Source organism: Elephas maximus, chromosome 20 (assembly GCF_024166365.1).
Source record: "Elephas maximus indicus isolate mEleMax1 chromosome 20, mEleMax1 primary haplotype, whole genome shotgun sequence".
Taxonomy (NCBI): Eukaryota; Metazoa; Chordata; class Mammalia; order Proboscidea; family Elephantidae; genus Elephas; species Elephas maximus.
The window spans coordinates 11,907,166-11,930,610 of record NC_064838.1 but is presented as its reverse complement, the minus strand read 5'-3'; the positions used below and the strand labels follow the sequence as shown (position 1 = coordinate 11,930,610).

Genomic DNA, 23,445 nt, shown 5'->3' with positions numbered 1-23,445 from the left:
GCTCCCTATATGCCTTGGCTGCCTCCCTGTGACAGCATCCTGCTGCTCCGTCCCCCTGATCTTTAGGCCTTCCTTCACACCTTTGAGGCTTGGAAAACATCCACTTCTGCAAGGAGTCCCTCAGGCCCCTTAATAGGGGTCTGCCCCTAGAAAGGGCCTCTAGCTGACCCTGATGAAAGAGACCCCCAGTAAAGCCCCATAACCCTCTGCCAGGATGCGGATGCGGAGGGCATTCATAGCAGTTTCTTGCCACAGTGCTCCAGGGTCACCTGCTCCTTGTTCCCAAGATACAGTGAGAGACACTGTCCCAACGATGAATAGACAGCCCAGCTCAGTCAATGCCATAGCCCCCACCCCGCCCCCAGGGCAGGGGAAAAACCTGGGTCCGCACGGATAAGAAGGGAAGACACCGTGTCTGATACTCAAGGGGCCCCCTACTTGGGACACTCCCCAAGTCCCACCTCCAGCCCCTGACAAGATCCCAGGCAAACGCCTCTCCCTTTCCCGCCTGCGCGCCCATCCCCGGCTGGCCGGCCGGCCGGCCGCCTGCCTGCCGACGTGTTCACGTGCCAGGGCGCGGGCACAGGCCGGGATTGGGCTGGGGGCGAGAGCGCGGGCCGCCTTGGCCCCTCCCGGCCATCCCTCCATTCAGCCCGCGCCAGCTCACGCACCCTCCCCCGCTAACTTTCCCCCACTCACCACCCCATGGACTAGAAACTCAAAAAGTTTGCTTTTCGTGGCTTTGCGCGCCCCTCCGGTAACTTCGTCCGCGGCCATCGGGGTGGGCTCCGCGGCGGAGCTCACTCACTCTCTCTTCCTCTTTCTTTCCCCTTTCTGCCTTTTTTCCTCCAACTCTCCCTCCGAGTCCTGCTGGGCGCTCACACTTCTACTCGAGCCGGGCGGGGAGGGCCCCTTCAGGGCTGCCCTGACGGCCCACGGCCACGCCGCCCGTGCGCCGCCGCCGCTGCCGCATTCCTGCGCCGATAAGACAGAAATAGTCCGGGCGCCCGCGCGCTGTTTACTCGGCCGCCCGAGAGCCGGCCTGCAGCCCTCGCCGTGCAAACAGCGCGCAGATAAGCGAGAGGCGCGGAGCCGACTGCGGCCGGTCTGCGAGGCGGCGGGCGGGGCGGCCCCGCGGGCTCTCTCCGCGGCAAGTGGCCCTCTCAGGGAGGGACTTCGCCGGCAGAGCCAGGCAGGGAACAGCCCGTTCCAACTTTCCCCCCAGTGGCTCCTTCTGCATTTCTGAAGCCCTTTCCCCAGAGACCTGGCAGGCCAGTGCGGGAACATTCACTGGCAAGGACTGGGGGGATGGGTGGGGGGGACTGCGCCTGGAGGAGGCCTGTCCTCCTGCATCGGGCGAGGGGCAGTGCGGTGCCTGCCAAGGCGGCGGTCTCGTGTCCACGGATGTGTGTGCCCTTGTCTCGCACAGCGTGTGCTTATCCCCTCTGTGGGCAAGGCGCTGTGGCTATTTAGGTGTGTGTACAGACAAATGCCTTTTCTATGTGTCTCCCTCCATGAAAGCCTCTGGTGTGTGAGTGTGTGCGTGTGTGTGCGTGTGTGTGTGTGTGGCATGACACCGGCCCTGCCTTTCAGCTCTGTGTGAGTCTATTTCTGGGTATGTGAGTCTTTGTCGCTATGTGAGAAAGTGAGGGCAATAGGGGAAGTATCTGGGAAAGAGGGACAGGGATGGAGCTCATGAGAACAGGAAGAGAAAATGCGAGGGAAGGCTGGGAGCCGGGGTGGGTGGAAAGAATGAGGCAAGCATCACTCTGGCCTGGCTGTGGGGTATGGGTGTGGACCTGGAGGAGCTGGGACAGCTGGAGATGGTGGGGCCACCTTCAAGACCCGAGAAAACAGGGGCTGCGGCTATGAGGGAACCCCAGAAGGGGTGGTGTGGGGGTGGAGAAGGGACAGGAAACAGGAGAGGCAAACCGTAGCTCCCCAGGCTGGAGCCCGGCCCCGCCCATGCTCCCAAAGGCCACACCTCTCTCTCATCCTCTCCGTGGGGTTTTGAGGCAAGCTTTGGATCAACCTGACAGCTTCGTGGGGCTGTGCCGTCCAGATCCAGGTGAGGGCGGGGCAGTGCCTGGGGGAGTTTGTTGGAAAACTGCTTAGCAGTTCTCCTCTGAAGACCTGTTACTACACCAAAGGGGCTCCTGACCCTCAACCCTCCACCATACCTTCCACACACGGAACAAAGAGAACAGGGCAGTGTGCTGCCCAGGTCTTTGCTGCCTGAAGCCTGACTTACCCTGGACCCTGGCTTTGCTCCCTGCTGCCTCTGTCCATCTATGAGCCCCCACCAATGCCCCAGAGGGCCAGAGAGGGTATCCGGATCCAGGGTGCCCCTCCTCTACCCCTGGCTTGGCAGGGGACCTAGAGACCCCCTTCTTACCAAATCTCCTCCAGACCCACATACAGAGAGAATGGGCCCTGGTGGGGGGCCTCCATTGGCCACAGGCCATGGAAGTGGCTGCTGGTAACCTGGGGGGCACACTGCCAAAGCTCCGGTCTACCCACTACTCTCCAAATGTCCACCCTGATTCCCTTTCTAAGCCTCTGCTCTCCCATGCTTTTGCCTGGAATGCCCTCCACCTCCCCTTGGTCCACATCACACCCATCCTTTAAAGCTGGCTCAGGCCATAGCTCCTCCAGGAAGCCTTCCCAGATCCCGCTTGTTCACATGGATCTCTCTTTTCTCTGAAGGCCTGTTGTCCATCCACACTGCCCCGTGCATTGGCACTGGGGTGACGAATGATGTGCCCTGTACTTCATGTGTGTTAGGTTTGGTGTTACTGAATAGGCTGCCGCTCCCTGAAGTCGGACTGGTCTGTAAGTCCCACTCTTACCCCCATGCCTGGGCACAGGGACTCGATAATACAAATGCTGCCTGATGACATTTGCGAGCACTCAAAACTCTGTGGACCAGTGGATGGAGTTCACATTGGCCACCGCCAGCCCCTGTGGGTGCTTCTAGCATGAACATGCTAAATCAACTGGCCTTGGAGGTTTGGTGGAATGGGAGGGTAGACACGTCTAGGCTTTGCGCAAAGCTCAGAGCTCTCAGCTCCTCTTTAGAGAGGAAGAAGTCAGCACAAGAGGTGGGACAGACACTCCAGCTTGGGCAGTTGGGAGCTGAGGGAGAAGCATGAGGAGGGTGGGAGCACCCCACGTTTGTGATGGGGTTGGGAGACTCCGAGATCAAGTCTTGAGGATGGGCGGTAATTAACTGATCTTGGCGGTGGAGGGGGTTGTGGGAGGTGGTTGAACCAAGGGCTGTGATGACAGTGGGGAGATGCTGGGGAGTGTCACTCAAGTTCACAGGTACAAGCCCCCCCTCCCAGTGTCAGGATCAGGCCTTCTCCTGCAGCCTCTACTGGTTTTGCTCCGCTGGGAAACGTCCTTATTCGCGCACAGATACACAATGCCTGCCCCTCTCCGCTTCCCATGCACACACACAGTAATGCAGATGCAGGCGGACAGGAAGGAGCACAGGGGTTTACACACATGGGCACACCCTGACCACTTCCACCTCACACTCACAGAGGCCCGAATTCACGAAGCACGCGCCAGCAGACTTGTGTGCATGCTGCTTTTACTTGGGCGACCATGGTTGTGCGGACACGGGCAGCCTTCAGACCAAAAAGCTGAGGCGGAGAGAGCAGGGGCCAGCTCCCCAAGAGCCTGGCCCAGAAGGACGCTCCAGCGTAGCCTGCTGCAGGCTTCGGCTGACCAGGAAAGCCCAGATCCCACGGGCGGCCCGTCCCCCAGTCTAAATGGCAGCACTCTGGGCGGCAGGGTGCCGGGTGTCCGGCAGAGGCGCCTGGCTCGGCCGGCCGACGTCGCGCCGGCCGGAGCCGGAGTCCCCCCTGCCGTCCCCCCATCTCCCCTTCCCTCGCTGAGCACCGCCGGCACCAAATGGCAACGCGCCTCTCTCCACGCAGGAGATGCGGCCGTGGCCTGCCGGGACGGGATGGCGCGCCCCCGCCGCCGCCGCCGCCACCGCCGCCGCCGCCGCGGCGGGCAGGGCGCGGGCTCCTCCGCCCGGGCGCGGACCCCGGGCGGGCAGCGGCGCCGGCCGGGCATGCGCGCCGGCCTCGCGGTGAAGGTCAGCCCGGGGCCTAGCGGCAGGACTCCGCGGCGGCACGGGCGGAGGGGGAGGGATGCGGGCACTTAACTCCTTCCCTTCGGAAGACGGCCACCAAGGCCTTGGCGGGCCGGTCCCCCCGTCCCCAGCTTCTGTGGAAGTCCCGATGCGGGGACGCAGGCCAGGGCAAGGGGAAGGGCGGGAGGAGGGCGCAAGGGGCCGGCTGGAAGGGGAGAAGGCAGGCTGGAAGGAGAGGAGGGGAAGAAGGAACAAAGGAAATGGAGACTGAAGGGGAAAGGACTGCTTCGGAGAGACCTGTCACTACCGTCCCTTCCCCTAAAACCAAAAAACCAAACCCAGTGCCATCGAGTGGATTCCGACTCTAGCGACCCTAGACCCCAGCAAAATAGCATGCCCACGGAATGGAATTACCCTCACAGATCCTGGCGTGCATGCTTGTGAGTTGGGGTGTTGGGGGGGGTGTGTGTGTGAAAGAGAGAGAAAGAAAGAGAGACTCTTCAAGCTCTGGGGCTAACAGACCCTTTCCATTTCTGTGTTGAGAACCTCTAGGCCCTGGCCCCCAGTTTCCCCTCCAGTCTCTAAACCCCGGTACATGCCAGTGACCTGCCTGGTCTAAGTCCCAGGCCCTAGGCCCAAGGCACCCTGGCTAGACCTTGGAGCCCTGCCCAGCCCCCAGAGATGAATAAAGGGGCATCAGGTCATATGCCTCCCCTCTGGCTACTCCCCTGCTCTCCCAGAGCCCTTCCATGTGAGAACGTTCTGGGCTGGGACTCCTGCTGCTGCTATTAGGGCTGTCTGTCTCGGTGTGACTTTGCCTTTCTGTGTCAGTTTTGCAAACACATGCAGCAACAAAGAAAAGGGAGGACACCAGGATAGCTGTGTGGCCTTGGGTGAGTCGCTGTATCTCCCTGTCCCTCAACTTTCTCAGGGTCAGAGGATTCTGAGGGCCCTTTCTACTCTGAAATCCAATTATTCCATCAGACAGAGACAGGAACCAAGTCAGATGGAGGGGAGGGGGAGAGAAGGAAAGCCAGACACCAGAGAGACACAAAGAAACAGGTACAAAGACACCCACGGACAGAGGGACAGGCACAGAGCAGGCAGTGGTTCTGCTCTTGCTATCAGCACCACCCTCTCTGTGAAGGCCTCAGGGACGCCTCTTCCCAGCCTTCTCCCCCATGCATCCCTCTGTGGCTGCTTTGTTCCTTATCACACATACCTTTGTAGGGCCCTTACAAATATCTCTCCGGTCCTTGCGGGCCTGGATGAGAGTTTACCTTGGGGTCCCAGGGCTCTAGAGCAGGCTCTAGAGTAAAGGCTAGTTGAGTGAATAAGTCCTCCCTTCTCTCTTCTCAGGCAAATGGGATGCTCCATGATCCCCCAGCTTGCCCCACAAGAACTGCAAACACCAGGAGGGGAGAGTTGGGGCTTTGGGGCTGAGTGCCTCCTGTGACCCCATTAAAAGAAACAAAAACAAAACCCGTTGCCTTCGAGTCTATTCCGACTCGTAGTGACCCTACAGGATAGGGTGGAACTGCCTCATTGGGTTTCCAGGGAGCTCCTGTTGGATTCGAACTGCGGACCTTTTGGTTAACAGCCATAGCTCTCAACCACTATGCCACCAGGGTTTCCATAAGGAAGCATATTTTGGACTCAGACGTTTTTTTCTCACTCCTCTAGAGGCCTGCAGCTTATGGCACTGCACGAAAAACATTCCTGATCTGGGAGATAAGGTGGTCTGTGGGGCATTGCTTGTATGGGGTCCCAGAGGTGTGCCCTGCCTCTCTGGCCAGCAGAGGGACAGCAGGGCCACAGCTCTGACTCTGGTGGCAGTGCTCCTGACCTGCTGTGTGTGTCCCACAGAGCCATCCTCATCCCTGCCCTATCTCCCTCCTGAACTACACCCGGCCATGTCTGGCTAGATCCAGTGGCTGAGACCAGGGAAAGTCAGGAGACTTGTAGCCTCTGGATGTACAGGCCTGTTCAGACTCCAGATGGTAGCAAGTCTTTCCCTCGCTGCTCATCCCTGGGAGCTCGGGAGCCCCAACCCCTCTCTGGCTCCATTGGCCTCCTAGTTGAAGGGTAGCCAGGGCTGGGGGATCCCATCCATTCCCCATAGTACCCTCCCTCTCATCCTGCCCCTGCCATATCCCAAATGCCTGGGCCACCCCGGTGTTTGCCCCACACACCCTGCTCTATCCTGCAGATCCACCAGCGAAGTCCTTGCTGTGATCCATGCTAGGGGAGGTGGGCACCCACACTTGGAGGCAGCCTCGTGGCTTCCTATGGCCTGGGAATCTAATACCAGTTTCTAGGCCCTGCTCTGCTCATGCCTGGCTGTGTGGCCTTAGGAGGCCTCTGCTCTGTCCTCATCTGTGAAATGAACATGCTGCTGCCTTCTTCTCCGCCTCCCGGAATGCTAGGACAGGCCCTAGTGTCAGCGCTGGGGAAGGCTGAGTGCTCCAGCTTCCCTGGGTCTCTCAGGGTGGCGGGCTGAACTTCCTTCAGCTGTGTTTGTCCCCTCTGCCCCTCCCTCCAGTTCTTTCTTTCTTGCACAGCTCAGTGCTCACAGCTCCCTCATTACCAGTGTCAGGCCGGTCTTCCTGGAGGCCTAGTGCCTGGCCCCTACCCCGGGAAGTTCCTGAGGACTCAGGAGAGCAGGAACAGGCCTCAGCCACTGGTCTGATCAAGCCGTCAGAGGAATTTCCACCCTCTTCCATGTTCTGAGGGAAACTGAATAGAGAAGAACATTCATCCGGATTTCCTTAAAAATATTTTTTTGGAAATTAAGCCAAATGGCAGTGGGCAGTGGAATGTGTAAATATGCCATCCACGTAAGCAACACATGTACGTGGTCTCCCAAATGTCCTCAACTCCATCAGCAGGAGTCAGGGCAGCCCTGCTCACAGGGCCCAAGACCACACTCCTTCTCTGCCCCAGACCTCTCCATCCCCGCCTCTCCCATCACCTGTCCTGAGCACCCCCAGGTGTAATCTCATCTTGCCCTTTATCCCAGACTTATCAGTCACCATCCGAAGCGTGGGTTGCCCTCAACTCCTGCACTCTAATCCCCACACTGCTCTATTCATCCCCTAGTCTTCCATCCCCGAAACCTTCTACTATTTGGTTCCTCAAAATAACAGTCCAATACCCATGGCCCACTAACAGGGATATGTGCCCCCTCACCTTCTTGCAACAGAAGCCAGGCTCTCCCTGAGGGCATGCTGCCCTGGAAACCCCTTCTGTGGGCTGTGCTATTTCCTAGTGCCTCTGACACTGGCCTCGGGGTTGGGTGGGGGCCCTCCTTGCCCCTCACAGCTGCTTCCTGACCTCTGGATCTTACCATCTTCTGACATTAGCTCCTAGCTTGCTGTCGCTCTCTGGCATGACTCCTGACTTACCACTTGCTGACTGTCAGCACCCGCACAGATGATCCTTTTCAGCAACTTGACCACTTCTCCTCCACCCTTCCTCAGCACTCATTCCCAGGCTCATCTCTTAGACCTTGCCATTTCCAGCAACTACACCCCCATCTCGGTCTCATGCACCCCTCTGTCTGCCTACCATCTCCTTTCTTTCCAGCTTGCTCTGTCAGCTCCACGACATCCCCAAGTGCTGCAACTCCGCTGGAACCTCTAACCCATCTCACTGGCCCATACCCCCTCATCCCAGCCCTGCCCTTGCATATTCTCTTGGCTTGCCTGTCCTGTTCTCATTCATCTCACTTGGGTTAAATCCAGCTTCACCAACTCCCTGCTGGCACCAGTGTAGCCGGATGTGGCTGGGGCAAACCACACAGCCACCCTGCCTGGCCTCACTATAAATGCAGGATCATGGACTCCCACCAGCCCTGGGGCACCCTGCAGCACACTCTATCTCCAAAGTCCATTCACATCCATTCTCGCTCCAGTTCCTCTACATGACTTTTCCAGCATCTCCTCCCCATCCTCACTTCCGGCTGATGACCCCTGCTTCCTACTTCACTGAGGAAACCAAAGATTCAGAGGAACTTCCAGACACTCCCTCCACCTCCTCCCACCTCCCAGCAACTGAACGGAGCCTGTTACTACAGATGAATTATCTATGCTCCTGCGGAAAGGGACCCACCCCCTCACATACTTAATGGCACAGCCTCAGCAGTTCACTACAGGACCGTATCATCAGCTTCCCTCTCTACTGTGATCCCTGTCAATATGCAAAATTACCATTATTTTCCCATTCAAAAAAACCCCTAACTACTTATCTCACCAGTTACTGTCCTGGTTGCAACAAAACTTCTTAAAAGGGTTGTCTACGTTTGCTGTCTCCAGTCCAGCTGGACATCTGTCTGACTGGTGACCCCTGTGCTGCCAAACGCAGTGACCCATTCTCAGTTCCCCTCACTTGGCTGCATTCTCCTCTTTGAAACATTTCCGCCTTATATGTGTAGCACGCTCCCTCTTGTGTCTTCCTCCACCTCCCTGGCTGCCCCATCTCGGTCTCCTTTGCTGCCTGGTTCTCCTCCTCACTCAGGCCCAGCCTTGGCCTCCCTCCCTGCTCCACACACACTACCTTGGTGGTCTCATCCAATCATATAGTTTCAAACACCATCTATATTAGGCTCCCGAGAATTTTCCTCCAGCCAGCCCTCTCTCTTGATCCTTACATCACATACCCAACTGTCTACTTAACATGTCCACCTGGATCTTTGATATGTATCTCAAACTTAAAAAAAAAAAAAAAAGGTCCAAAATGAAACTTCTGCTCTTTCACCTCAAACTTGGCTCTCCACCACAGTTCTCTCCATCCTTCCAATTGCTCAGGCCCCAACCTTGGAATCATCCTGGAATCCTCTCTTTCTCTCACATCCCACATCAATCTGAAGGCAAAATCTGTTGACCCCCACCTTCAAAATACAGCAGATTCAGAATCCAAGCCCTTCTTACCAGCTCCCCTGGTACCACCCTGGTCCACAAATACTGAATAGTCTGCTTCCAACCTTTCTACCCAACAGTCTAGTCTCAACACAGTAACTAGAGCAATCCTTTGAAAAAGTGAGTCAGATCATATCACTACTTGGCTCCAACAGTGCCAAGCTCCCAATGTTATTCAGAGTAAAAGGCGAGGTCCTAAAGGCCCACAGGACCCTCCTGTGCCACTTCTCTGCCCTCATCTGCTACCACACCCTCACTCTGCCCTCTGCTCCAGCCTGGCCTCCTCGGGGCTTTGGACTCTCCACTTCCAACTTGCTGTTGCCTCTGTCTGGAATGCCCTTTCCTCCAGCTACCTGCACAACTAACTCCCTCATGTCTCTAAGCCTTTCTTGAGATGTCACTTTTCAATGAGGCCATCTGTCCACCCTGCTTAAAACTGCAGCTCCCTCTCCCCTCTACACTCCTTCTCTCTTTTATTCTGCTCTATTTTTCTCATAGTAGTGTACATCTTCCACCGTTCTACACAATTTACTTATTTATTAAGTTAATATTTAACGTCCCTCTCCCCCCAGTAGAATGTAAGCTCCAAAAGGGCAGAAGTTTTTATCCCTTTTGTTCCCTGCTAAATCCCAAGTACCAGCACATGGTAGGTACACAGATACATCAAAGGTGTAGGTCAAGGGCGCTCCCTCCCAGTCAACTCAGCGCTTCCAGCAAGGCTCTGAAAGCTGAAGGACATTAGAGTCTGAGCTTATGTTGTCCTAGGAATAATAGCAACAGCACCATTCTCAGTTTGTATAGGACTTTGCTGTTAACCAGGTGCTTTCACTACACTAGCCTGTGAGATCCAGACGGAAACGCTACCCAGTAGGTGGTAGGATTTCCATGCTAAAGACAGGGAAAACATGCTCTAAGAAGCTGTGGGACTTGCCAGAAGCTAATAGCGGTGGGGCTGAAGCTACAAATTGAGTTCCTGGCTTTATGGTCCCTGGGTTTCTCCTTCATCTCCCTGAACAGTTAAGCACTTGGCTACTAACTGAAAGGTTGGTGCATCGGGAAGTATCCAGGTAACGCCACCGGTATGGGAGGAATGCACACAACCACTCTGCTGAGCCTGCCTGGCCCCCCACCGAGGTCCCTCAGGGGTGTCTCAAGGGCGTGTGGCTACATGGCCCCAGGCAAACAGTGCTTTGGTACAGCCATCTTGCTCTCCCTTCCAGGTGAGACTGAAGGGTCATAGATTTGAAGGATGCAGAAGGTCCGATCTGGGTCTAAAGACTTGCAGAAGTGACCTGAACTGCCACAGGTTCGGTCCAGGTCTTGGGGACCACAGACTTCTTAGGGAACGAGGCAAAAGGATGTCAGCTTGAGGAGAGGTGTGGTCTGTGAGGCCGGGGAGAATGACCAAGAGTTTCATGGTCACAGCTCAGCTGTGTATCTACCCATGTCCCCATATGGCACAGCCTGTGCACCAGCAGATGGTGCCTCTCCCTCCTGGGGTCAAACAGGTTCTGTGTGGTCCCAAAGCCCAGCTGCAGGGTACTGCTGTCATGAAATACGTGGGGCAGGCCAGGGGCGGCAGGTAAGTGGTGGGGTGTTCTCAGGTGAGGGGAGGCCTGCTGGGTTTGCCATGTGTGCAAGGTTACGGCCACTTACTGGCTGGGCCAGGGTTGGGCCCAAGGCTGTCTGATTCTAGAGCAGTAGTTATCGACTTGGTTCCTCAGACCTTCTTAATGAAAGCTGGCCGGTGTCCCTCATAACTAATCCCCTCCCAGGGCAGGAGGAGGCAGGCAGCCCCTCAGCTAAGCCTGAGTAGCCTGCCCTGCCCCATACCCTTGTTCTCAGAACAGGGCTCTTGCCTTGGCTATTGTACCCAGTCTGTCTTGGGCCTCGGCTCTGACAACAGGGCCTCACTGTTCTTCCTGGGGTCCTGTCCTCCCCTAGGCCTTCAATCCTCTACCCTGGGTGGGGTTTCCACAGGCTGCATGGTGTGATGGCTCAAGGCTTGGACTGTAGAGCAGGGTTTCTCTACCTCGGCACTATTTACATTTGGGGCTGGATAATTCTTTGCTATGGGGGCTGTCCTGTGCATTGCAGGATGTTTACCAGCATCCCTGGCCCCTACCCGGTAAATCCTAGCAGCATCCCTCCCTAGGTGTGACAGCCAAAACTATCTCCAGACACTTAATTGTCCCCTGGGGTGAAATCACTGCAAGTCGATAACTACTGCTCTAGAATCAGACAGCCTTGGGCCCAACCCTGGCCCAGCCAGTAAGTGGCCGTAACCTTGCACACATTGACCAGTCTGAGCCTCATTTTCCCTATCTGCAGGAGAGGGGGTGGCACCCCTGACTCTTGATGGATGTGAGGACTGAAATGGGACTGTAGAATTCAGCATGGCACCAGGCACAGAGCAAACATGCAGCCTCCCGCAGCTGCTGTGGCTAGCTTCCTGACACCGTGGCGTGCACCGACTGCCCCCGGGCCCTGTCCCCTTGGCTGCTGTGACCTGCCTTACCTCCAGGTCCTAGTTGCTTCTGCTGCTGACCAAGCCCCATCAGAGGGCAGTGAGACCATGGAGCCTTCAGAGCCCTGTGGTGGCCGTCACAAATACTGCTAAGGACACATGTGAGGGTTGGCCCAGCAGCTCTGAGACACTGGCTTTGCCAAAACCACTGGAAGTTTCCTGGGTCAGAGAATGGCCACAAGTGGTGCTAGTGTGGGTCAGGACACGGGAAGCCCTGGCACAGAAACCTGGCGAGGGCCTGTGGAAAAGGGGAGACAGAGAGAAACTCAGGAGCCACTACAAGTAGTGAACCAACTGGACTTAAGCCTAGAAGAATGTGTGAGGCCATTTATTGGGCACCGAAAAGCTGAGGCTTGGGGAACTGCTGATGGAGGCCTCTGAAGGAAGAGCGAGACCCTCCTCCCAACACAATAATTGAGCCCTTGCTCTGTGACTGGAGTCCCTGGGGGTGCAAACAGTTAAGTGCTCTGTTGCTAACCAAAAGGCTGAAATTTCAAGTCCACCCGGAAGTTCCATCTACGTCTGATAATCAGCCTCTGAAAACCCTGTGGAGCACAGTTCCACTGACACAACGGGGTCACCGTGACTTGGGGCCGGCTCCAAAGCAACTGGGCTGTTTTCCTTTTTGGCTCTGTGACTGCCTGGCAAAGTGCAGACACAGCCTCGACCTCAGAGACCTCACGGTGAATGAGAAAGACAAGTAAGACGGACAGGACTCTGTGGCGGGGAAATACACAGGTGGGCGCTGGGGGGAGGGGCCCCTGACAGAGTAGGTGGGGCTGCCCACCACGGTGTCTTAGAGCAGCCACACCTCAGCAGCAAGGAAAGGCTCTGAGACAGCCTATGGGTAGCACAGGGGTGCTGTGGGCCCAAGGGTCTGCTGGGTCAGGGGTCAGGCACTCACAGCCCTGTGCCTTGTCTCATCTTGGTAGAAGGCCCCTGAGTAGTGGGAAGGGCTAGAAGGGCCTAGTGGAACACGAGGCTAAAACTGCTAATGCCTGCAGCGCTTACCGGGGCCTGGCGTTGCTTGGTCTACCCCTTGTACATCCACTCACTGGTGTCCACAACCACCTGTGAGGTCAGTCCAGTTGCTAACCCCACTTGACAGCTAAGGGAACGGAGGGTAGGCTGAAATGCCCTGTTCAAAGTTGCAGCCGGGAGAGAGTGGAGTGGTGGCTTCTACGCCGGCAGCCTGTCCCAGAGCCAGTGCACAGGGAGGTAAGGGAGTGTCCCAGGCACACCTGGCCATCACCTCCCAGAGGACTGGACAGGAGCGACACGCTAGACTGAAAAAATAAAAAGCAAGATGGCGCAGAGGTTGGGTGCCCTGTGAGCACATCAGCACCACCACTGCGGCCAAACTGGCCTCCTGGTGGTTTCCCCAACACTCATGCCCACCCCTGAAGCCGGCTTTGCTCCCTGGTTCCCACCTCCAGGGGTGCTCTTCTCCCCGCCTCTCGACTCGCTCACATCGCTGGATCCTTCATGTGGGACTAGACGTCTCCTTCCATGCTTCCCTGGACCCACTCCAGGGTGGCAGCATTTTCTACATTGTCCTGTTGTTATTATTACGAGCACCTCATACTTAATCCACAGGCAAGTTTGTTGATTCAACCTCTAAATTCCCTCTCAAATCTATCCACTTAGCAGCATCTCCTCTGCTACCACCCTGTCCAGGCCACCACCACTCGCCTGGACCCATGGTCTCACCTTGGTCTCCATCCCTCGTCTCTCCAACTTCTTCTCCACACCTCAGCCAGAGCGATATTTTTAAAAATATTACTAGGGCCATGGTACATCCTTGCTTAAAATCTGACAATGGCTTTCACTGCACTGATAAGACCCAAATTTCTTGCCGGAGCCTGCATGGCTGAGTGATGTGGAGCTGTGCCCGCCCTCCAGCCTCACCCCGCCCTGCTTGGTCAGTGCCTTGGTGCCCCTTGCTGGCACCAGCTTCAAGCCCACTGCCCCTCTGCCCCTGCTGCTGACTCAGCTCCTGATGACCTCAAGCTCACACGGCTCTCCTGGCAGCTAGCTCGGCTTTTATTTTTTACTTTTTCAACTAAAAACTTCATTAAAGGTCAACAAGACAGGCCTCTTACATATGCAGATTCCATCACGCTGGTCGGGGAGTGGATGGCTGCAAAGTTGGCTAAACTAACTTGGCATTTCGGTTCACTAAAATCAATGGGCAGACACAGGACCAGGGAGAATGGACTTCTCCACAGTGGGCTGAGGCGCCCTGGGGTTTTCAGTGGATTCTAGGCCATAAGGAGCCTACAATGGGACACAGGCAGCATGAGCAACAGGCTAGGGCCTGGGGCCATTAGAGGGTGCTCCACGGCCTCTTCAGGTACACCTGGAGCAGGTGATCAGTGCAAGTGACACCTAGAGCTCTCGGGCAGTCCCTATATGTTGGGCATGGTGTGCGGTGCTTTATGGCCATCCTCTCCCCGAGTCTCTAAAGGAAGGCATTCTGTCCCACTTCACAGAGAGACATGGAGGCTCAGAGAACTAGGTGGCTCCTCCCCAGCCAGCACACCTGGTAAGCTTTGAAGCTGACCTTCCAACCCAGGTCTGTGCAGCTCCAGAACCTGGGTGACCCCCACGGTGGGGCCTTGCTCCCCCCTGATGAGGAATTATTGAGGAAAGCAGCGCTGGGTGTTCCCGAGAGCAGAGTCAGGGGTAAGAGGGTCTGAAGGTCTGAAGGTCTACCACACAGAGCACAAAGGGACGATTCCCTGTGAGAACAAAGGGCAGCCACAGGGAGGAAGACCCCTCAACATACCGTTGCATACCAGTTGCTGTTGAAACAACTCTGACTCATGGTCACCCTGTGTATCAGAGTAGAACTGTGTTCCACAGGGTTTTCTAGAAGTAGATCACCAGGCTTTTCTTCTGAGGTGCCTTTGGGTGGACTCGAACCTCCAACCTTTTGGTTAGTAGGGCGTGAACCATTTGCACCAGCCAGGGACTCCCCAGCAATTGAACACGGAATGTACTTCCTTGAAGATACTAAGCTCTTGCAGTTGGGGAAGCTCGAGGGGGAGACCTGCCTGGGAGTTGACAAGAGGACACATGTGGCCCAGCCCAGGTATCAGCAGGACAGGCTGGCAGGCAAGAAGGTGCACCCTTGGTGGCTATGGTGTCAGAGGGTAAGGGCAGACAGATGTAGGCTCACTTTAGAATGAGCTATCAGGGCTGCTGGCTTCTGCCACCCACACTCATTCACTCCTTGTTCCTCCACATTCGGTGCCGAGCACGACAGGCACAGTTCCTGCCTTTATGGGGCAGCGCAGTGAAATATTGAAATCAAACTTTTGGTAAGTGCTAGAGGACAGAGAGTGGGACTTAAAGCCCCGGGGGCAGGGGACGTCAGGAGTTGGCAAGGGCAACAGCCACGTGAAGGCCCTGACTGAGGGAAGGGGAAACTGAAGTCTGGGCTGGCATGTTAGTGTGTCTGGGCCCCGGTTCTGCTCTGATGAGTGGGTGGTAGAGGGCCAGACGGAGGTGGGCGTCCAGTCAGGCGCCATCAATCTCCAGGTAGAAGACTGTGGTGGTGGGCCAGGGTGGGCGGGGGGCAGGATATGCTTAGGAAACAGAATCAAGTAAAAGGACCTGGTGGCTGTTGAGATGTGGAGAGGAAGGGAAGGCTCGCGACCAAGGTCATGCCCAGGTTTGGGGCTTGAACAGCAGCATGCTCCATCCCATCCTGCTACTCTCCTGCCTGTGTATGTCCAAAGGACCCTTCTGTGCCCCAGGAGAGAAGGGCTTCGGAGTCATACTTCCTCACACTCTTCCTCTTGGGAAGGAGGAGTTGTAAGGTCTATCTGCTGGAGTGTAAAGGTCTGACATCTACGGAACAAGTTCTTCTCCTGGGTGAGGCTAAGGGGTTGAAGGGGTGGCTTCCATGTCCTGCCCTTCTCTTTTGAGCAAGCCCACGGTAGGATGGTGCATACCTTCTCCTGTCCGCACGCCCAGGTAAGCAAGCCCAGGTTAGGGCATAGGACCTGCCTTCTGCATTCGAGCCTTGGGTCTGAGCCCCCTTCTTCGGTCCAGCTTTCTCCACAGTAGAGCTGATAGATATATCTGTGACATCTGTGCCTAGTTCTCAGTGGGCTGGGGACCTGGGGTGTGCACTGGACAGCCCCTGGGTATATGTGCTGATCATCTTTATTTTCATATGAGGATACTACCCCACCACCAGAATGTGACTTTGTGTTTAATTCTCAATTTTACATAAGCCTTCGGCTGCCAGATATTTATGACACTTTGCTGTAAATATTAATACAGAGTATTTCCTGAAGGTAGGCTATGCATTCCTCTAGATTTTATTTTTGGATTAAGCAAGATCATCAATATTTATATGCCTGAAGAGTACTGTTCTGTCCTTGCCATAGCCGTAGGAAACTACTGTGATATTGTTGAGGACATCACTTAGCTTTTTCATACAGGATCGCCCGAGCAAGTGGTCTGACTTCTGTCTTATGGACGGTGTGAGTCAGGTGGGCAGACAGAACCACTGCTGCAGCCTCATCAGGTCACAGGACCTCAGGGTCTGCATGCTGTGCTCTGACCTCTCATCCTGGCTACAATGTATTCTTCCTGCCTATTCTCCCCAACCCTGAGATCCTCAATATCTATATCTCTGCAAATGGCCTCAGCCTGGAGTGAGGGCTGATGTCGGAGTCCACACAGGGTTGTCAACTCTAGTAAAGGCAGGAGTCGGTACACTCTCAGGAGGCTCATTCTCAAAGCCCCTGGATGGAAGTTTAGGTCCCAAAACTAGTGTTTCACAGCTTGGGGAGCAAACCAACAGCACGTGCTGTCCCGAGAGTGGGTGATGCTGAAGTGACTGACTGTATGATCAGTCCCTTAGGAGTGACCAAGGGTCCCCAGATCCCTCAGCAGGAAGGGACATGGGGGGCCGCCATACCTCCCACAAGGTGTCCTTTGGCTGAGTCCCACCGGAAGCAGGCTGTGCCCTCAGGCTGGCCCTCTGGTGCAGCAAGTCAAGAGGACTCAGAATCCAGCCAGAACTTAGGCCACTGGCTCATCCCAAGGCCCTACAGCTCAGCTCCCAGTGTCCCTTCCCAGTGACAGCTTTGGCTCATGACCTCGGTACTTGACGCTTACCATGGTTGAGCACTCAGATGCAATCACCCAGAGGCGCTCAGGGTGGAGACAACCTAGAGCTGCTGTCTGCCTGTGTGTGCCTGGCAGGGCACTGTCTAGACGCCAGTGGTGGTGGGGGCTTGTCAGCATCCTGATGACCAGGCGCATGTACAAGCCACCTGGAGAGTTGGCAGCAGCTCCCTACCTCCAGCCTGCACGCCGGATGAAGGCCAAGTGCATGTGGGCAAGTGCTTCTCCCCACATCCCACTCCTCACCACCTCATCACACTGGAGACTGAGGGTCCCTGTGACCAGGGCCACTCTGGGACTAGTACCACCAGGATGCACTCCTGCCCTAGAGGCCCCCACCCATCCCTTCAGATCGGCCCAGGTAGGAGGGGCGCTTTTTTGGCCCGCTGAGGAAGGGGAATCTGAGAAGGCACTCTTTCATCCTGCCCACCCGTGCCCCTGCCCTGCTTTCTGAAAGCCCCTTTTAAATTGCACCTGTTGCCCCCTTTCCCAGACCCCCAGGCTGGCACTGCCTGCCATGGGATTTCCTCTCTGGGGCTGCCAAGTCTGCTGTCCTGCTAGACACTGGCGCTATGGCCAGTGAGGGTGGCTGGAGTGACAGGTGGGCTGGCCAGGCAGAACCCAGATGAGACCTCAGGCTTCAGGTCCAGCTCCAGCCCCTCCCACAGCTTAACGGGGCTCTACGGCAGTAGCCCATCCAGCCCAAGGGGGTTGATCTGGGACTACCAGAGTGTCCTCAGCTCACTCAGCAGAGGCGAGGAGGCTCTGCAGGGTGATGTATGCACAGGACCTGGGAGCATTTTGAGCTCAAGGTCTGCCTGTGGCCATGCAAGGCTGTCCCCCGCCAGAGTTCTCGCAACAGGCTGCCATCCCCTCCTGCCAAGAACAACCCCTCTGCCTGGGCCCTGGAAGGCTTCTAGAGGTTCACCAAAGTAGCAGTGTGGGGAATAAGTTTCTAGAGCCCTAGTTGTACCAGGGGGTCAGCAGGTTCCTTCTAGCTAGCAGACAGCACGTGTGCATACGCTGTGTGTTCACATGTGTGCACGCGTGTGCCATGTGTACAGAGGATGTTGTGTGTCTGGTGTCTGTGTAACAGACATGCACATGGTGGGAGGAAGTGGAGCCCACACAATTTTCACATGAACCAAAAATTCAGAGTCACTTTGAGAGGCTTAGGGACATTCAGTAAGAGGCAGGGCAAGGAAGGGGGCATAGGCCTGAACCACAGACATCAGCAGGCTCCCGCGGTGGGAGACATGGTGAGAAGCACTGTGTGGGCCCTAAGGAATCCAGCTGGGACTAGAGTGCCCAGAGGATACCATGCAGCATGGCTGAGGGCTGGGAGCTGCCTGCTTCTGGGATGGAGGGGAGAGGACACGCCTACCTGTACCACGGCGGGTGGGTGCTGAAGGCCTGGAGTCATAGGTGGCAGGGTCCTGCAACGGGAGAGTCATCCAGTACCCTCTCAGAGCCTGGGCCCAGAACCGCCACGCTGGCAGCCCCAGGGGCCATGCTGAGGAGATCTGAAAGGAGAGGGCAATGGGAGGATGGGCCACCCCCAGCCCAAATACAGGTTCCAAGTGGGCCTGTAGATGCCTGAGGGGTGGCCATGTGGGCCAAATTCCCTACAAGGGAGGCCTGAGGATGAAGTCTGGAAGCCGCAAAGGCAGGCTGGAGGGACCAGTCCTGTGCTGGAGTGCTGCAGGAGGCAGAAATGGAGACTGGCTCCAGAGTCCTGCCGGGACAAAGACCAACAAGGAAGAGAATAGGGAACCTAGGCAGCGCCCAGGCCCTGGCAGGGGAAGGCAAGTTTGGTTGAGGGAGAGAACTAGGCATTTGAGGTGCCCAGAGGTGGTCTGGGGAGCCTGAGGGGTGGATGGCAGGTAGTCGGCTCCTCAATCAGCCAGTGCCTATGTACACAGACTCCCTGGTATCAGCCCTGGTGCCCCAGCAGCCCCCCTGGCCACTACCTGGTCCCCCAGCCTGAAGAGCAGGCTAGAATCAGATCCAAACTTCTGAATGGAGATCCCTGGGCAGATGGTGGCAGTGGAGTCATGGTGGATGAGGAAAGGGCAGTGTGGGGTATGGGGGTATAGGGGTGTGCCTGTATATGGGGGAAAGGGGGAGAGCTTGAGAATCATTCGGGGTCATGGTACAGCCACAGCGGCAAAGGGTGTTGTTGGCCAAGGGGCATCTCTGAAAGAAAGGGGTGAGGAGGAAAGGGAGGTGTTACCAATTGGCAGTGAGCTGGGTAAAAGGGGAAGCCTGGAGGCGGGGGTACAATAAGGGTGGAGGGGTTAAAATGGTATGAGGCTGGGACCCCTGCCTGAACCTGGAGCTGGAGAGGTTACTAGCCCAGGGCTGTGGGGAGGGGCCCTGCAGGAAAGTGGGAGACAGAGGGACAACATGAATGGGGAAGGACCTCAGGGGAGGGTGCCAAGTGGAGACATGGAAGGTGTCAGGCAGGGGGGAAGATGGGAAGGTGCTAGGTAGGGGAGATTCTAACAAATGGGAGCAGGGGGAGTGCCAGGCGGGGGAGGAGGGGGATGGCAGGCAGAGGGAGGAGGGGTGCCAGGTAGGGGTGGAGAGGTATGCCAGGCAGGGGGAGGAGGGGGTGCCAGGCAGACGGAGGAAGAGGATGGCTGCCAGAGGAAGGAGAGGGTGCCAGGCAGGGGAGGAGGGGGATGGCAGGCAGGGGAGGAGGGGGATGGCAGGTGGGGGGAGGGGGATCACAGGCAGGGGGAGGGGTGCCAGCAGAGGCAGGAAGAGGATGGCTGGCAGCGAGGAGAAGGATGGCAGGTAGGGGGAGGAGGGGGACGTCATGCAGGGGGAGCAGGGGATGCCAGGCAGGGAAGAGGGGATGCCAGGCAGGGAAGAGGGGACGCCAGGCAGGAGGAGGAGGGAGGGTGCCATGTGGGGGCAAGACAGGGTGCCAGGTGGGGGGATGAGAAAGGTGCAGTCAGGGGGAATAGGGGTGTGCCAGGCAGGGGGGAGTAGGGAGGTTCCAGGCAGGGGGAGGAGAGGAGGTGCAAGACAGGGTATAGGAGGTGGTGGCAGGCAGGAGGAGGTACACAACAGGGGGTGGAAGGGAGGTGCCAGGCAGGAATAGGGAGGTGCCAGGCAGGTGGAGGAGGGGATGGCAGGCAGAGAAGGAGGGGGTGCCAAGCAGAGGAGGAGGGGATGCCAGGCAGGGAGAGGAGGGAGGGTGCCAGGCGGGGACAAGAGGGGGTGCCAGGTGGGGGAATGATGGAGGTGCAGGCAGGGAGAGTAGGAGTGTGCCAGGCAGGGGGGAGTAGGGAGGTGCCAGGCAGGGGGAGGAGAGGAGGCGCAAGACAGGGGGGTAGGTGGGGGATGACAGGCAGGGGGAGGGGGGAGGTACACAACATACGGTAGAGGGGGGTGCCAGGCAGGGGGAGGGGGCGATGCTAGGCAGGGGTAGGAAGGGATGGTAGGCAGGGGGAGGAGGGGGATGCCAGGCAGGGGGAGAGGGATGGCCTGGCAGGGGGAGGAGGAGGAGGGATGCTAAGAGAAGCGAAGCGGGTGACTGCCAGGTGAGGGGGGGCGGGGGCGGGCGCAGCGCGGCGGGCCCAGCTGGGCCGGCGTCCTCGCCCAGGGAGCGGGGGCGGCACGGCGCGGGTCGCTCACCTGATCCCCGGGGAGCCCGGCCTGAGCTCGGTAGCCCGCTCCCGCTCAGCGGCGTCCAGCTCCACCAGCGCCTGCGCCGCTGCAGCCGGAGCGGGGGAGGCGCAGGGAGTGTCTGCAAAGAGCGCGGAGCTCAGCCACGAGTTAGGGATCGACGCCGGAAGCCTGAGGTCCTCCACCCTGTGCTCTCACCGAGCTGGCAGGGCCGACGCGGGCTTTGCCAAGCCTATTTGCATCTTCGGCCTACACACAGACCCATCTTAGATGTGTAGATGTACCCCACACACATCCACCTGGCAGTCAGAATAGCATGGATACCCGCAGCTGTGACTTACATTGCGACACCCCCCCCACCCTCCCGGGGGAGGCGCTTTGGTTCTAGTCCTGTCACAGGACCAGGGTCTGGCTGATGACCCCAGCCCACAGCCCTTATTCACTTAACTCTTGAGTCTTTACACAATGGACCCTTCTCAGAGTGCACGCACACACGCGCTAGCTCATCTCAGCTCTGTTTGAAGGGACAACAGCAGCCAGGGGAAGCCCTTTGCTGATTTTCCGCTGTGGGCTGGCTCTGGTTACTCCGTGGACTGTCCCAAGAGCCCCCCAAAGGGCCAGACACAAGCTAGCAGGATGCCTGGCGTCCAATAGGTGCTGAATGAACGAACAAGGAATGAGAGAATGCTCAGACAGCTTATGCAAGAGCCAATAGAGGGTGGGCCCGTCCGGAGGAACCAGCACAGTGTTTGGGTCAGGGGAGGGCAGACAGCAGGAAGTATGGGAAAGGCCCCACTCACCTCACTCTATGGGCATTCTGGAGTCCAATGTCCTGGGTTCCAAGTACTGCCTGTGACTGTGTTGTCCATGTGCCAGAGACTGAGGCTTTTAAGCCTCCTGTAAAACACATTGACCCTAAACAGCACAGGAAGGCTCAGCCTTGGGAGGACTCCTCATTTAGTGCTCCCACTAGCCCCTTTCATGTGGCACCTTTGCTTCTGTTTTCAAGAGTCTTCTCCAGAGCACCCTCTCACCCCTGGCTGCTCAGGGCACCCACTGTGGCCTTCCTCAGCAAAATTGGTTCCTCACTGCCCAGCATCAGAACTTGTCACGAAGGGACTTGAGGCCACGCCAAACACTGTGCTACCTCTCCAGGAGTGCTTGCCTTTTGCAAGGAGCATCGCGCTGCGGTGCCTTCTACACTTGAAGGGGTGGCTCTCTCAAGGCAGCATTTTGGACATTTTTGTCAGCAGGGCAGGGGGGATGGCATTTTGAGGTGGAGAAGGCTTTGCCCAGTGACTTCAGGAGGGGAGAGTGGAAAGCCATCTGAATAATGGGATTTGAGGGGCTTGAAAGTCTTGAAAGGCTTCCAACGTGAGAGCTTCATTCTGTTGGGCTAAAAGGAGCCCATTTAAAGGCAATACCTGCTCCCCACCCCCTGCCACCCAGTTATTAACTCACCAAATAAGCCCCTCAGAGCCCTTCCAATGGGACAGATTGGTTGTTTTGAAAGTGAGGAGGTGGAAACAGGCCTAATCCTGATATGGGGCAGGTGGAGGGGGGGAAGAGGGTTGGTACAGGAGGCCCCAGAGGGTTAGCAGGCAGCCAGGACACCTCTGGGGGAGTTGATGGCCGTGGCAGTAAACAAGCAGCTGGGGCAGCAATGGCCAATGGGCAGTTCATCTGTCCACTCTTCTGACCATCCAGCCACACCCTGTGGCCTCCCCCTTTTCCCTCCTCCCACCACTCACAGAGGGCCAGGAGATCTCCTAGGGTTAATGCTGTTAAGGATTAAACTTTGGGGCTTTCTGACTTCTGGGTGTGCAGGGAGGGGTGTGAAGTGAGGGGCAGCAATTCTCCATCCTAGGGCCTAACACCTTATATCTCTCTCCACCTAGATTTGAACTCTCTGAGGTAGGACTGGGCTCAGATACTCCACAGCCTTGAACACAGACTGGCACAGAGGATGGCTCAGTACATGTTTGGAGAAGGATTGGGGCAGGCAGACCCCTGACAGAGCTGGGAGGGCTGGGGTTGAGTTGAGTCAGAGGCTGGGGCTGAGTTAAGAGGTGAAATTCAGTCATTTCTGGGTGTTTGAAGTTGTTCCCTGCAGCACTGGTGGTATAGTAAGAAGTTGGGAACAACTGAACTGTTCATCAGTAGGTGAGGGTTTAAATAAATCACCATACATCATCCATCAGTGAAGCTATCAAACAACGTGTATGCTCTCTATATGCTGATGGAAAAGGATTTCGAAGACATGTTGGGTGCAAAAAGCAAGATGTGCAAAACAGTGTGTAAAGCATACTAACATTTTTAAATGAAAAGATATGTAACAACTGTTGACTTATGCATATGTATGTACTTCCTCTGGAAGGGTACAAAAGAAACGGGTAGCAGAGGGTGCCTCTGGTGAGGGGGGGCTGGAGGACAGGGTTGGGAGGAAGACTTACTTTTCACTGTGTATTCTTTTGTAGCTTTTGAATTTAGAATATTTTATCCACCAAACAAGTATAAGTTAAAAAAAAATATTTCTATCTCATCAACCTTGCCCTGTGGAGCACAATACAGTGCCCATACAGAGTAACACAAGCTTGACTAAGTAGTCAGGGAAATGAACAGAGGGTCCCATGTGGCTCATGGTCACAGGCGCAGAGATTTGTGGTCTGATTTTACATGGTGGGTGCTCAGAGTACATTGAATGTATCCTGACTGAATGGAGAATTCATGTATATGAATAACCGCCTACGTTAGGGAGAGAGGACCAAGGACAGCCACAGAGCCAGCCAAGTGCTCCTGGAAAGGAGTAGAGCATGTATTTATTCGTCCTTGCCACGTGTCTGCACTATCTCAGCTGTTTGATCTTCCCAACAACCCTGCAGGATCGACATTATTATTTGCACTTACAGATGATAAAACCTGAAGCTCAAAGAGATCAAATAACACTTTTGAGGTCATGTAACTTGTAGGTGACAGAGCTGGGATTCAAGTCCACTGAGTCTGACTTCTTCCCAGCACAGTAGGCAGCCTCTGCAGAGGGGGTGGGGGCTGCTGGCTGGGTACAACTCACAGAAGAGGCAGCTTTGGTACTGAGTCTTGAAGTGCCATCGAGTTCC

At 56.5% G+C, this 23,445-nt stretch overlaps 1 protein-coding gene across 6 annotated transcripts in view; it reads right to left on the bottom strand.

The window, feature by feature from the left end:
- SMARCD3 (SWI/SNF related, matrix associated, actin dependent regulator of chromatin, subfamily d, member 3) overlaps nucleotides 1–20,398 on the bottom strand; it is a 28,914-nt gene extending 8,516 nt beyond the window's left edge. Inside the window, exons 1-2 of one of the 6 annotated variants that reach the window (XM_049862680.1) lie at nucleotides 20,339–20,398; nucleotides 18,078–18,216 (exon numbers count right to left, since the gene is read on the bottom strand). In XM_049862680.1, coding sequence (XP_049718637.1) covers nucleotides 18,078–18,116 — 39 coding nt within the window. In that variant the 5' untranslated portion in view covers nucleotides 18,117–18,216; nucleotides 20,339–20,398. Of the gene's footprint in view, nucleotides 1–699; nucleotides 1,234–18,077; nucleotides 18,217–20,338 lie in introns of those variants that run through there. The other 5 variants (XM_049862678.1, XM_049862681.1, XM_049862679.1 and 2 more) reach the window with 5 other exon arrangements.
- Nucleotides 20,399–23,445: the final 3,047 nt, after the last annotated feature.